We start from the raw sequence: 13,347 nt of genomic DNA, 5'->3' as shown, positions 1-13,347 counted from the left end.
GTGAGCTAAACTCGTCTGACACAGATTTGGTGTTTGTGCTTTATCTTTTCGGGGTATCATCAATCAGCTCTGACCCCAAAACAGCTGTTTTGGGCAGATAGAATCCCAACAGAGCACCTCAACTCCAAGCTAGGGCTCCCCCCGAGAGTCACATTTGATCTCAAAAGATCCATGTGTTGTCTCATTCTGGGTCACTGTCACCATCAGGAGGGGGGGCATTTGTTTTGGAAACAGAAGTTTGCTGTGGTAAACTCTTTGTTATATCTTAATCCGGGCTGCGCTCTTATTAAGGTCTGTCAGGGGTAATTGGGTTCGTCCTCCGGTTGCTATTTGTGTAAAATGAGTCCACTAAAATGCTCAATCAATTATCTACAAAATAATTCTGCTAAAAGGTCAGAAAGTGTGGCATTACCCGACCTCTTCATGCAAAATTACATAAATCTGTGCTAAATATGAGGGGAGCATCCATTTCACTTGCTTTTAGTCTGCTATTAACAAATTTGCCTTGCAAAAAAAATCATCATCAACCCTAATGAGCCTATTCTAGTAATCTAGTAAGAAGGCGGAGAAAGCAGGTTAGGAGAACGAGGCATCTGAAATTCATCCCTCAAGAACAGATGCGCGATGGAGCAAAGCTCATTTACAGGCTTGTTAGCTGGTTTCTCAACGGCTTCTGGAACGAGCTCCGTTTTTTCTGGCCTACTTTCTAGACTACTGAAGGTACTGGATGTGTACTGGAATTCCTCTCTTCTCAAGAGACGCTCAAAGTGAAGATGCTCAAAGTGAAGACACATACTGTATGTATACATACATAAAGTGGTTCAGACTAAGTATCCTTAGAGGGCTAAAAGCTAGTTTACATTTCTACAACAGCTTCAGGCAATCAACATCATCGGACCAGACCTCAGCACTGGGCATTATGAGCCTACACTGACGGAGTCCTCTAAATTGGCACCATGCTTCAGTCTCAAGGGAATAAGTATTCAGTGCACACATACATCATCCGACTGCTCACCACACGAATGAAATATATCCCACATGAGACTAAAACACTCCTACATATTGTACTGGACATCCATACTGACATTGCCAGGGCCAGCCCACAGGTAGCCTGGAGCTTTTAATTGTATATGAGGTGTGTTACAGGGACCCCATCTGATACACAAACGCACACTCCTGGGGTGATTTGACCGTGATAACTAGCAAAATCCCTCAAGCTTTCATAACTGAAACATTGGCTATCTTTTATGCAAAACAGTCCTGCCTGAGTATTATTTCCTTGAGCCATTAGAGCGGAGCTTCTCGCAGTTTCATTGTCGTCTTATTGGGACATTAATTTTCTATGAATACCAAGCAAGCTGTTCAGGTTCAGTTGGTTGTATTTTCTCAGAAATCCTATATAGTTTTCCATTCAGAGGAAATGATTAGAGCTGAATGCAGGCTGCCTATCTTTAAGAGACACTCTCATATCATGGACACATGTCTGTAGCTGAAGGAGTACTGTTTGCTTCTGAGTCCAATCAACCTCTTCAGTTGCTTTTCTTGATTTTGGAAAAGGTTTCTTCTGTGGCCTGAAGCTTTGGAGCTGAGCGCTGGGTGTGAATGACACAGGTGTCTCTTTACTCTGTGTCCTCCTGTAACAGAATGAATATTACTGTAGGTTGGACTTCCTGTGGAGGGACAAGTTCAAGAGGGAGTGTGAGGAAATCGAAACCATGGAAAACCTCAACAGGGTTCTGCTGGAGAACGTTTTACCTGCACATGTCGCCGAACACTTCCTGGGCCGAAATTGGAAAAATGAGGTGAAGTCCCAAGAAAATTGGGCAGTCTATTTATGTTGACTTTTGTTTTTTCTTTTCAGGTTTTATGAATGTACGTGCAGTCTATATAATCAAAAGGACCTGACACAAGGAAATATGCTTTTTTTCACGGGAAATTCATAGCTGTATTCTTCGAAGGAGTATTAGTGCCAAACTAAGAAAATAATTTTAAAAAAAATACGAGGAGATTTTTTTTATACAGAAACAAAGACAAAATACTATTTCAAGAATAAAGTCAAAATGTCGAGAATAAAGTCGAAAAACAATGTTGAGAATAAAGTCAACTCCTCAGGTCCATCAGATATCTGATAGGCCTATCTGTATATTATTTCATGGTACGAGACTCTTTGAAGTGTACCTAAAGTGGAGCTACATTTAACCCATTTAGATTCTGTAGAGTAGTTTAATCTGACAGTGATTGATCAGGTCCATCAGATGAGTTGACTTTATTATCCACATTTTGATTTTCTCAACATTGTTTTTCGACTTTAATCTCGCAGCTTAGCTGAGTATATTGGGCAAACAGCTAGCTTGACACCCTTTTGTTGTCACCCTGAGGTTGCCAGGTAACCAGCAGAGACCCTGAAAATTTGCTCTTCCTACTTAAGGAACGGTCCACATAACCCCTAGTAACAAAGCAATTTGTCGCTGTTCCACTTTGGTTTATGAATTGATTCAATGTTTTGCATGTTATTTAGAGTGCTTTATGTGTTGATAGTTGGATTTTGTTACCTTTGGACTGAACCAGGCTAGCTTTTACAAATCTTTGTGTTAAGCTAGGCTAAAAATCTGCTGGCCATAACTTTATATATATCTTACAGACATAACAGTGGTATTGACCCTCTCAATTAACTATCTGCAGAAAGCAATGACTGTATTTACATTTCCCAAACTGTCTAACTGTTCCTTTATTTAAATGTGATTGAATCTGCATACTCTGTGTGTGCTGTTAATTCACATCCTTTGCATATTCTTTTGTTTTCTCAGCCGTTACATGTTGTATGCATCGTTTTCTTTCTCATTTACTTTTTTTTTTAAAAACACATTTCCTTTTTTTTTCTTTGTTTCCAATCTGCATGTTCTGCTGCTGCCACCACTGCATACATGTTGTAATTAATGTCGTCTACTTGTCTACAATCCTATATTCTCCTTCATTTGTTCCAGTGGTATACATTTTTGATCACACTCTGAAGCCTCATTTATTCTATTCTTACTTCTGTTTCTCCTATGATGGATGTTCTTACTATGTTGCTGCTGACCCAGTGTCCCTACAGAGATGATTAAAGTTTCACTTTATTTATTTAAGTCACAGTCATTGCTCAGTGTTAAACTTTCAGCTCATAGATCTTCTTTCTGTGGTTTGGAGTCATTGAAACCACAAGCCATTCATCTTCAGTCACTGGTGCTCGATCAATACAACACATCCAGCTGTTATCTTCTTCTCACCTGTTATCAGGACCTTTACCATCAGTCATACGAGTCGGTATGTGTGATGTTCGCCTCCATCCCAGACTTCAAAGAGTTTTATACTGAGTCTGATGTCAATAAGGAAGGACTGGAGTGCCTCCGTCTTCTGAATGAGATCATTGCCGACTTTGATGAGGTAAACTGCTCTCACATTGATAACCATAGCTGTCTGACAATGTAAAGAACATTTCTAGGATGTATTTGGAAGAAAGCTGGTTTTTCTTCTTCTCCTGTATGTTGTGTTATGATGTGCATTTCTCCTTTGTTCCTAGCTGCTGTCCAAACCTAAGTTCAGCGGCGTGGAGAAGATAAAGACCATTGGGAGCACCTATATGGCTGCAACAGGACTCAATGTGACGCCAGGACCAGAGTGCGCTCAGGCACGCTTTTACACAAATGCGCTTATTATCAAATCAAAGCACACACAGACATGACCTGTAGTTAGGCATAGATGGACAGATATGGAGTTTTTAATGTTTCCTCCACATTTGAGGTCAAAGCTCTGACCGTCCAGGTCTTATTAGAGCTCATATCTGATCATAGAAGACAAAGAACAAAAGCCGTTTTTCACATGCTCACCCCATTTCAGGGTGCCAGAACAGTTTTGGCACCCTGCGCTATTTTTCGTTCAACTTGTCATTTTTTATTAGTGGTCACAAAACAGGATAGGCTCAAGCATTAAAGTGTTTTCACTGTCCAAATACATTGGCACGCTTTGTGTGGGTTGCACTTTAAAATGTGGCACACATAACATTAGAGCATTGGTGATTCATTACTACACTCATTTGAATACATCAGGGTAATCACTGGAAGCAAATGAGATCATCTCCCAGAAATAGGGCAGCACATGTTTTAAAGGAATCTCCTAGAGTGGTAGGAAATCTGCTTAATTGACCGTTCACTGAACCCCAAACTCCAAACCCTTACCATTTCAGCACGACAGATAATGCAATTTACAATAGTGAGAGAGGCTGAATTATCTTTCTATATACTTTCATTATTGTAGAAATTGGTGTGTTGTTTCACACAGGAGCAGCCTTCTCATGGTAGCTGTCATTTTGCTGCTGAAAAGAAAACTGCCATGGCAGATTAGCTATAGCTAGCTTGTTCATTAATGCTAACTTATTGCTGAAAACTACCTACTTGGAAAAGCAATTTAGGTGTTAGATTGCAACATTTGGGTTAGATTATTTTTCACTTTTATAAGGGGAAAGGTTTTAATGAGTTCAAGACAATCTGTCACGTAATAGGTTGGCTTGAGATGCTTAACTGTGAATTTGCCCAAATCACAGTTATTGTGATTGCGTATTGATAAGGCGTTTTACTGACATCATGTCTAACCCCACAAAATGAATAGTTACTGTTGTTAATGACGTTCTCCTTGGCCTGGAAAAAGCATTGCTCACTCCTGTAGTTAGGTAAGCTATTTATGTTGACGTGCAGATGTTTTGCACATGTCTTTTTGGTTTTTTTAAATGTTATAAAATGTTTTAATTCTTAAGACACAAGAAATAATTCTAATGCTGGAATAGAATTTGCAAACCATGGTTGTAAGTATTTACAGCGACACAAACGTATTAATGTAATAGTGTTGATTTTACAATGACATATAGAAGTGTAAACATGGTTCAGAGAGCACTTTTAACTTATTTTCTCCCCTCTGCATTTCCCTCAGGAACATGACCGACAGTACATGCACATCGGCACAATGGTGGAATTTGCCTTTGCTCTAGTGGGGAAGCTAGATGTTATCAACAAACACTCCTTCAACGATTTCAGACTCAGAATAGGTGAGATCATGTCTTCATAAAGTAAAAGTTATATCTGTTATGTAATTGCCAAATGGTGATTGAGCCTATAGCCCAATAATATTGCCCCTGTATAGGGGTATTCTTTGATATTACGAACTGGGTGTCACAAACCAGTAACGGGTAGTTTGTGGTTAAACAGACAAAGAAAAGACTGATAACGACATAATCTCTATAAACAGATACCTATATAGGAATACAATTCTATTGGCGAGGGAGAAGATTTTTGGGCTTTGAAGCTTTCTGGGGGCATCGGTTGTACACAGAAACAGTCCGTATGGAAGCAAAAAAAGCGAAATGCATGCAATCCTACAATCTGCTATTGTCTGACTAGGATATAGCATTTTATCAATCTGAACAAAGAGATATCTGCATATACCTGCATCCAGTCATGGATGTCCTGTCCTTCTTGAACTGTATTCATACGGCCCAAATTTCTAGTGTAAACAATGACAAAGAAAACTTTGCTTTTGATCTGAACACACATAAAGGATTCTGCGCTCAAGCTCGAATAACTAAAGAGCAGCAAAATTGGTCTTTGCCTTTGGTCTGAACCCACCTTTAGAGTGAGAACCTAAATCATACCTGCTATTACCGCATATTGCCATATGTGCTACCAAAGAAGCTGACATTTTCATGATTTCTACTTTCATGATACGTGATTATTGTAAATAATCAGCCATGTTGTTTGAGATTTTGTATTTTTTGCCAGGGATAAACCATGGGCCAGTGATAGCAGGAGTTATTGGAGCCCAGAAACCTCAGTATGACATCTGGGGAAACAGTGTGAATGTGGCCAGTAGGATGGAGACCACTGGGGTGCTGGGAAAAATACAGGTGGGATGTCTTACAAAATGCTGATGCATGTCTTACAATATGCTAGAAAAAAACTAATTCCACTCATCTTTCTTACAGGTAACAGAGGAGACAAGTCATATCTTATCAACACTAGGGTACATGTGTTCATGTCGGGGCATCATCAATGTGAAGGGCAAAGGAGAGCTGAAGACGTTCTTTGTTCACACAGAGATGACCCGATCTCTGTCACAGGGGACTGTGATGCCTTGAGCAAGCGGCACTAACAGAAAATAAGACTTGAGCACACAATCACACACACAAAGTGGCTGTAGAAGTGATTTGTCATGCTCTGTAACTAACACCCATTACCAGAGGCCAGCAGTACAATGGATAGAACCAGTTTTGTCTTTAGCATCACAATGTAGAGCAGAGGTGTCAAAGTGCACTGACACAGTCCTTCAGCGCTGCATTTCGGATGCTTTTCACATCTCAAGTGTAACAAAGGACTTTGCTCTGAGGAGTCTCTTCACTGTCTAAAGGAGTGCCTGACTAAACAGAGGTTTACTACATTAGTGCAAGGACCTCAGTCAACCATCTGTACAGTAGTAGAGCTGTGAAGCTAATTAGCCATGCCAGTGTTGCAGTGCTTCAGAGCCTTATACTTGAGCAAACTGAGCTGCCTGCTGAGCTGAGCTTTTTTTGTATCTGCCTGGTTGGCGCTGTGCTCCGGTTTGTTCCATTTATTTCAAAATGGATGCTACAATAGTTTATTGTCATATAGAGCAGTTGATGCCAGCAAGTTGCCAGTGTGGTGGGTAGTTTGCCAAAACCTGTGAATTGTATTTATAGCTTTAGGAGTGCGTTTGTGTCCCACTGAAGAGGAGGTGGACTCAGGCACAGGCTCCATGAGGAGAGTAGAGGTTTCTTTTTTATAATTTATGTGGAACGAAACCAACAGCTATGAGTGTAAATGTTCACTGCCATCCTTTTGTTATTCATTAAACATTTGTATATAAATTACTGTCGTCCGTCTGTGTGTGATTGTTTTAGAACATTAAACACAAGTGCACCATAAAGAATTATCACTGTATGAACCATTGCATGCTCAGCTCACAAGAGTCTAAAGCTTGAAAGATTGTTGGTGTGAATGATGGACAACACAGGTTTACATTTGGCAGATCTATTTATTGTCATCAAACATGCCACAATAAATTTCTAATTAATATTAGTGGTCTCTCTAATCTTTAAAGTAGCAAAATAAAAAGTATATACTCTGTCTTTAATTGTATATTTTTCCAATAAATACTCTTGGGGAAAGTATACTTATTTTAAAACTGACAGTGTTATAATGTTGTGACTAACATTTTACCGGTATACTCTGTGGCTCACAAATACCAATTGTTCCAAGATGAAGCTAATTTAGGTGTGAAGTCATTGTTTTATAAAGAAATTTCATTGAGCTATTTGTCTTTTATATGATACCTTTTGTATTAGCTCCTAATCCGCTAAAATCAACACTGCATTTCTAACACAAAACATTCAAATACTGCATCATTTCTCAGAATAACGTCCCTATATTTCTGCCAGAGCACAAAGGCAGAAATGAGAGCTGTCTGGGCACAAAAAATCCCATTATGTAGGAGTTTGGTCTAAGTTGTGTGGGTTCAGGATTTATACACAAAAAGAATTCATAAACTTGCAAATCAAAAAGATTAGAGAAGCATTAAAAAAACCTGTTTACATAAGGTAAAGGTAGCAATCTGTAAGAGGAAACAGAAGAGATCCAATGCAAAAAATGTTCTGACTTTCGTTGAAGTCATTCTTTGTAACTCCTTCAGTTTATGTAAGTCAATCACGAGTCCCTCTCATTAGTAGCATGCTCAATACACAAATCCTGTCAGTTAGAGAGTTCACATTGTGCCAGGACATTCAGTGTCTTAATAAAACTATTCTACTGAAGTAAGATATTGACTGTCTGCACCATCTAAACCTTCAAACAGCTTTATACTTATGAAGTGATTTCATCCTCAAACTAGAAAATGTAAATGAAGCTTCCTCAGAAATTTCACCACCTTCATATTTTCTGATTAAATCTTTTTCCAGACTTAATGTCACTAATATAATGTTTTTTCTCTTGCTTATAATCAGTTTATGATACAGTAATACATCCTAATTAAAAGTCAAGTGATTTAATTATTGTCAAAATGAAATGAACACACTACAACACTGTTTTATTAGTGACAGTTTCACAGTGGGTGAACACTTTGATCTCATGCTGGGATACAGGTTCTCACATAGGGGCCACTGATCCGTATCCCTCTGCCACATTCCACATGATGCCATTTTTCATGAAGAATTCCGCTTTAGTGCTTGCCACCCGTTTGTACTGCCAAGTTGTTTGAAAGAGCACTGGGACAGGTTGATGGCCATACTCTGCAGAAGAGCGCAAAGAAACAGCTCTGGTCTTCTCCTGGGAAGAAAACAAACATGGTAAATGGACTGTACTTATATAGCGCTTTTCTAGTCTTTGCGACCACTCAAAGCTGCTTTTACACTACATATCACATTCACCCATTCACACACTGATGGCAGAGGCTGCTACGTAAAGTGCCCAACCGTCAATCAGATAACACATTCATACCTGTTGGCTATGCCACCGGGAGCAATTTGGGGTTCAGTGTCTTGCCCCATGTTGCCCCAAGGACAACATATAGCCTGAGGGAGCTGGGGATCGAACCTCTGACCTTCCGATTGAAAGACGACCAACACTTCCACTGAGCCACAGCCACCCCAAAATGAGCCTAATTGCCGTATTTGTTTTTTGTGTGCAAATAAGTGTTACTTTTTTAGAACATAAAGCAGAACACAATGTGGGGTAATTCAGAAATGGTGACATCTCAAAGGTAGCCCAGCAGAGGGCGCTCTGACTCCTTGGTTTTCAATACTTTCGGCACTGTGTGCATCACATGTAGCTGAACATCACAGCTGGGCAGACGTTGGTCTCGTTGGTTTCGTGTTAGTCTAAAGAGTCCCATATTACCGCTGGTTATGAATCTCGACCGGAAAAAATTTATTAAATGTACTCCCTGAGGTCAGTGGTAATAAGTAATATAACAATAAAGTGCTAAGGTCACAGATGGAGTTAGAAATAGCTTAGTAAATTGCCAACATTTGTCATATCAGCTCATTAACAGTCACTGGTGCCATCTAAACTTTCATCTCAAACCTCGTGTAGATGTATGAATTATGAAAATAGAATACAAAATTGGGTTTTCATCTGACTCCTCCATACCATAACCATAACCTGTGTTAATTGGATGCTTGTACACTTGAAACTGTATTTTCAGTCATGCTCAGAAAGTTAGGTATTTAATTTGACATGAAATTGTCACATGTGCATCATACTTGGTAATGGGTTATATTAAGTGTACAAACAGGTAGTGGCTAATATGTGCTGTCTTCCTGATTATTGAGACATTTTTAGCCCCAAAACGTTCCAAGTAAATGCATTTCAACGCTGACAGGGAGGGGTGGTCCACAGCTTCATAAATACACTGAACTTGCTATTGTTTTCATGCATTACTATGGTATGTTTTTGATATCATAGCAAAACACGATTTATTAAAGCCAAAATTATTGCAGTTAAAACAAAAGCACTTGAACTAAGATGAAAGGTGATTTTTACTTCAGTTTCATTTTGCCTCTTCATTGACACTACTTAGAACGAGGTGCTATTTCGGCGGGAGTGAGAAATTAAACTCTTTGCTACTCGATAATGTTGTATTAGGGAAAACGTGTTGCTCAATAAAATTTAGGGCAGCAATGTGTCAGTGTGAGCTGTTTCTACACATTTTTGAACAGCTTCTGGATCAGGGAGGTCAGACTAACTATGTGCAGAGCAGAAAGCACCTGCTTCTGGCTGTGGCTGATTCACTGATGGCTGTATATTTGCATAAGCTTTAGTTGAAACATGAAAAAATATCTTACTGGATTATCCTCTGAATATTTTATAGAATAAATAATTTTTAATTCATATTCAAATGTGAATTCCGGAACAGAAACGTCCTAATACAGCAGGAGCTGTCACCAGCGCTGAAGGCCAACCTCTCAACTCTCTGTAATTACACACTCAGCAGTGTGAGTGGTTGCTTTGTTCACCAGCCTCTCTGCTTTCGGTGACCCAGAAACTCTCTGTGAGCTAGTTTTCTTGACATGAATAATTACTCTATGGAGATGAAATAGAATCAAAAAGAGCCATAAAACTCAGAGATATATGTCAGCCACCGCTTGGTGAAAATGTTAGCAGGCTTATAAATATGGAACAGTTTGAAATGTATGCCCTTTAAGAATGGATTATTAAACTTGACTGAATTTCCAAAAGCTATACTGCCAATATCATCCTAAAATTGAATGGTCTGTCTGCAGAAATAAGCAGGACTTTCCCCTGGTGTTAAGGAAACAGTTTAGTCGAGTGTCAGTGCTTATATTGCTGTTCTGTGGTCTGTATGTCAAATGCGTAGGTGGTAAATGCTGTAAGGCATCGATGCCTTGACTGGATAAGAAGTAATGATTTATCATGCATTGGTTAAACAACTTATTACATTCGTCTCGCATTACGCCTTCTTGCAGACCAGCTGTGCAAGGTAACATAAAAACAGATCAGCAATTATAAACATGTTAACTCCAAAATGTCTGATATTAAAGTCATCCTTTACAGCATGGGGTCACTGATTCACTCGTTAGACATCTCAAAGTATGAGTATTACATTTTTGTGTCCACACATTTCAATAATGTTATAGAGAGCATTTTCATTCCATTAAACAAGATGCCAAAGAATTGTCACTAAATTGTCGGCATTACCTCTTTGTTTATGTCTAGTCCTCTTCCTTTACAGTGTTTTCTGTCATCTCGGTGCAGTTTCATATCATAGCCCTCAGCCTGGTGAAACACCTGATCATAAGTGGAGATTTCTGGGACCTACCAGTGGACAGAAAGTGTGCAAGGTTTGTTATTCAAAGCCAGTCCTCAAACAAAAGGGGATCATTAAGTGCCCCTTCGGGCCAGATGCAGGTGGTGGCAGTAGAACCAACAGCAACAATCCCAACAAATTGGCTAAAGTTCCACCCCAATCAAACGGCACTTTGGTGGATCAGTAACTTTTAATTTTTTTATTTAATCCATTTAAAGAGACGCTAACGCAGTAGTAGTTTAAAATCATCATTGAATATTGGTTCACTTTGTGGCTTTTTGATCAAGACATTTCAAGTCAACAACTGCTGATCACTAACTTACACGAGCCAAAAAAAGGTTGTAAAATAGTAGGTTTAAACTCTAATATCTGTACATTATTGGGACATCTGTATAAGCTTATTTACGTTGCATTTCAAAAGTTTTCTCTGACCTCCTGTCATAAATAAGGCGATTTGCTTTAGCATTAACGACATCCCCTTGGTTTCTCTTCCTAAATCACTATTAGATTAAATATTATTAGCCTTTGGAGAGACTGTTATCTGTACATGTTTTTGTTTTAAGGTTGTCGCAGTACCATGTTGAATCTAATATTTCTGGCTAATTGGCCAGCTAGCTTCAATAGCATTGAGGTTAACTTAGCATGGCTGACACCCGAATTCCAATTCCGACTCTTTACCTTTGAGTCGCTGTTGAAGTATGACATTTCCTTTGGTCCGGTTCGTCGTGGTGGGATGTTACTAAATGCAGACAGGGAAGAGAGCGGTTTGGTTTGTGCCTGGAGTGATACATCCATCTTTTTGGCCCAAAATCAATCAGCAAAACCTCAGAAAAAGGGGATCCAAAGCTGGAGGTCGCAAAGCGCTGGCGTCTCTGGTTGCTAGGATACTGACTTGCTCCGATCGATGCCTTCACAGACCCTTTGTTTGCCTGTACTTTAGAGATTCTCTGGTGCTTCACGTGACGTTTCAAAAAGTCAGGCTACATGTTAGCTGATTTAAATGCGTTTGTATATAAATAATGTGAGTGCCCTTCCTCAGAACAAAGTTATTATCTGTAATGTAGGCCTAGTGTGAAACACGAATTACTGGTGCAACACATTTTGTCAAATCTTTGTGAAACATTGAGATGTACATTGTAATCAAACTATAACCTTTGGAAACATTACTCTACTCTTGTCTGCTTTTATTTTTCTGAATACATTTCTAGGATGTCTGCTCATTTTTTAAATGATCAAGGATCAACCCATTAAGATGAAGCCTATTTACCTGGACTATCATTTATTTATGCACAAGGAGGAACTCAACATTTACAGATTGCTGAAATTTAAAGCAAGACCCTAACAAATTGTCTGTCAGCTGATATGATTTCAAATGATGGCTACGAGATTGTTGAGAGTCAGCTGTGATAGCACATCCTTGCAAAGTCGCACCAGGTTCTTCCTTCATGCTAACAAGTCTTGTCCCTTCAAGGTCCTGCAGAGGTCTCTCACTGCATCTGCTGTACAACTCTGGAAGCAGAATCAATTTATAACACTGTGTAGACTTTGCCTCAAGCACTGTGTGGAATATGTGGTTCGGTTACGGGGGCTTTATATAAAGTATAAATAACCTCCCAGTCCCTCAGCAGTGCGTAGGCTACAGATAGACTACAGATAGTGCACCTAAAGTTAAACTTGGCCAACTAAATCCAATGAGGAAAGAGGGAAAATTGTGACAACACAACATTTGTATAATCAATCCTTCATTCACATTCCATCGGCTCCTTGCCTGACATGACACCAGAAAGTCAATTTGCTAATTTGGTGCTGATTGTAGATTCATGTGTCACGGACATGAGAGTGGTATCAATGTTCTGATCACACTTTTGTCAAGAAAACCAAAAAGTGTACTTCCCACAATTTCAAAATATTGCTTTAATCTTCTTGAATTTAATTATATTTTGAAAACCTTTAATTGGGAATATGTAGGCCTATACTTTGATAGGATAAGCTGATTTATATAAATGCTAATAAAGCTGTCTTGGTTTTATTTTGTGGAATCCCCACATACCTGCTTATGCTACTATTGCACTACTTGCACAATGTATACTGTATATATGCTAGCTGCATTTTATAAGTGCTGTGTAGATCGGCCTTTGCTGCTCTGTTTTTAAACTACCTCTGCCACTGACTTTGCACTGTATGTAACCTTGTTTTTATCCCTCTTTATATAGCATCACAGTCCTAGAGAAACTAAATTTCATCTCATTGTTTACTTGTATATGGTTGAAATGACAATGAAGAAAACTTGACTTGACTTGACAGATTACTCCAATACATATGTTACTCTGCAATTCACTTCCTTTTGCACATGTGATTAGATTCTAAACCTCATTCCCTGTCCTTGGGAAATCTAATCTCATCTAAAAAATAAAATAGATGCTGTTGCATATGTTTGCTCTCCTCTATCATTCCTGCTCACACATACACAAATGCACTTTAATC

General features: G+C 39.1%; 2 protein-coding genes across 3 annotated transcripts in view; one reads left to right on the top strand and one right to left on the bottom strand.

The window, feature by feature from the left end:
• Positions 1-7,198, top strand: part of adcy2b (adenylate cyclase 2b (brain)) — a 43,289-nt gene extending 36,091 nt beyond the window's left edge. For both annotated transcript variants that reach the window (XM_069681262.1, XM_069681261.1), the window contains exons 20-25: positions 1,644-1,802; positions 3,277-3,423; positions 3,560-3,667; positions 4,963-5,077; positions 5,808-5,932; positions 6,011-7,198. In XM_069681262.1, the coding sequence (XP_069537363.1) occupies positions 1,644-1,802; positions 3,277-3,423; positions 3,560-3,667; positions 4,963-5,077; positions 5,808-5,932; positions 6,011-6,163 (807 nt within the window). In that variant the 3' untranslated portion in view covers positions 6,164-7,198. The remainder of the gene's footprint in view (positions 1-1,643; positions 1,803-3,276; positions 3,424-3,559; positions 3,668-4,962; positions 5,078-5,807; positions 5,933-6,010) is intronic.
• A 975-nt stretch (positions 7,199-8,173) lies between these two features.
• On the bottom strand, positions 8,174-11,659 carry cfap90 (cilia and flagella associated protein 90). Its single transcript, XM_069681263.1, has 3 exons — positions 11,542-11,659; positions 10,755-10,871; positions 8,174-8,363 (listed from the first exon to the last, which is right to left on the bottom strand). The coding sequence occupies exons 1-3, from the start codon at positions 11,656-11,658 to the stop codon at positions 8,184-8,186; spliced, it is 414 nt and encodes a 137-aa protein (XP_069537364.1). The 5' UTR covers position 11,659; the 3' UTR covers positions 8,174-8,183.
• Positions 11,660-13,347: the final 1,688 nt, after the last annotated feature.

The sequence above is a fragment of the Semicossyphus pulcher genome, unplaced genomic scaffold (assembly GCF_022749685.1).
Source record: "Semicossyphus pulcher isolate SPU_LCO1_2020_fin unplaced genomic scaffold, fSemPul1.0.p SCAF_5, whole genome shotgun sequence".
NCBI classification, from domain to species: Eukaryota; Metazoa; Chordata; class Actinopteri; order Labriformes; family Labridae; genus Semicossyphus; species Semicossyphus pulcher.
Note: the sequence above shows the minus strand (reverse complement) of the source record. Positions and strands in the feature narration are given on the sequence as shown.

Bases quoted from the DNA above. Each gene is read 5' to 3' on its own strand.
- cfap90 (XM_069681263.1), bottom strand. From the start codon at position 11,658: ATGGATGTATCACTCCAGGCACAAACCAAACCGCTCTCTTCCCTGTCT. The intron at 10,872-11,541 runs GTAAAGAGTCGG...GTCCACTGGTAG, and splicing joins ACTTCAACAGCGACTCAAAG to GTCCCAGAAATCTCCACTTA. The intron at 8,364-10,754 runs GTAATGCCGACA...TTTTCTTCCCAG, and splicing joins GACTAGACATAAACAAAGAG to GAGAAGACCAGAGCTGTTTC.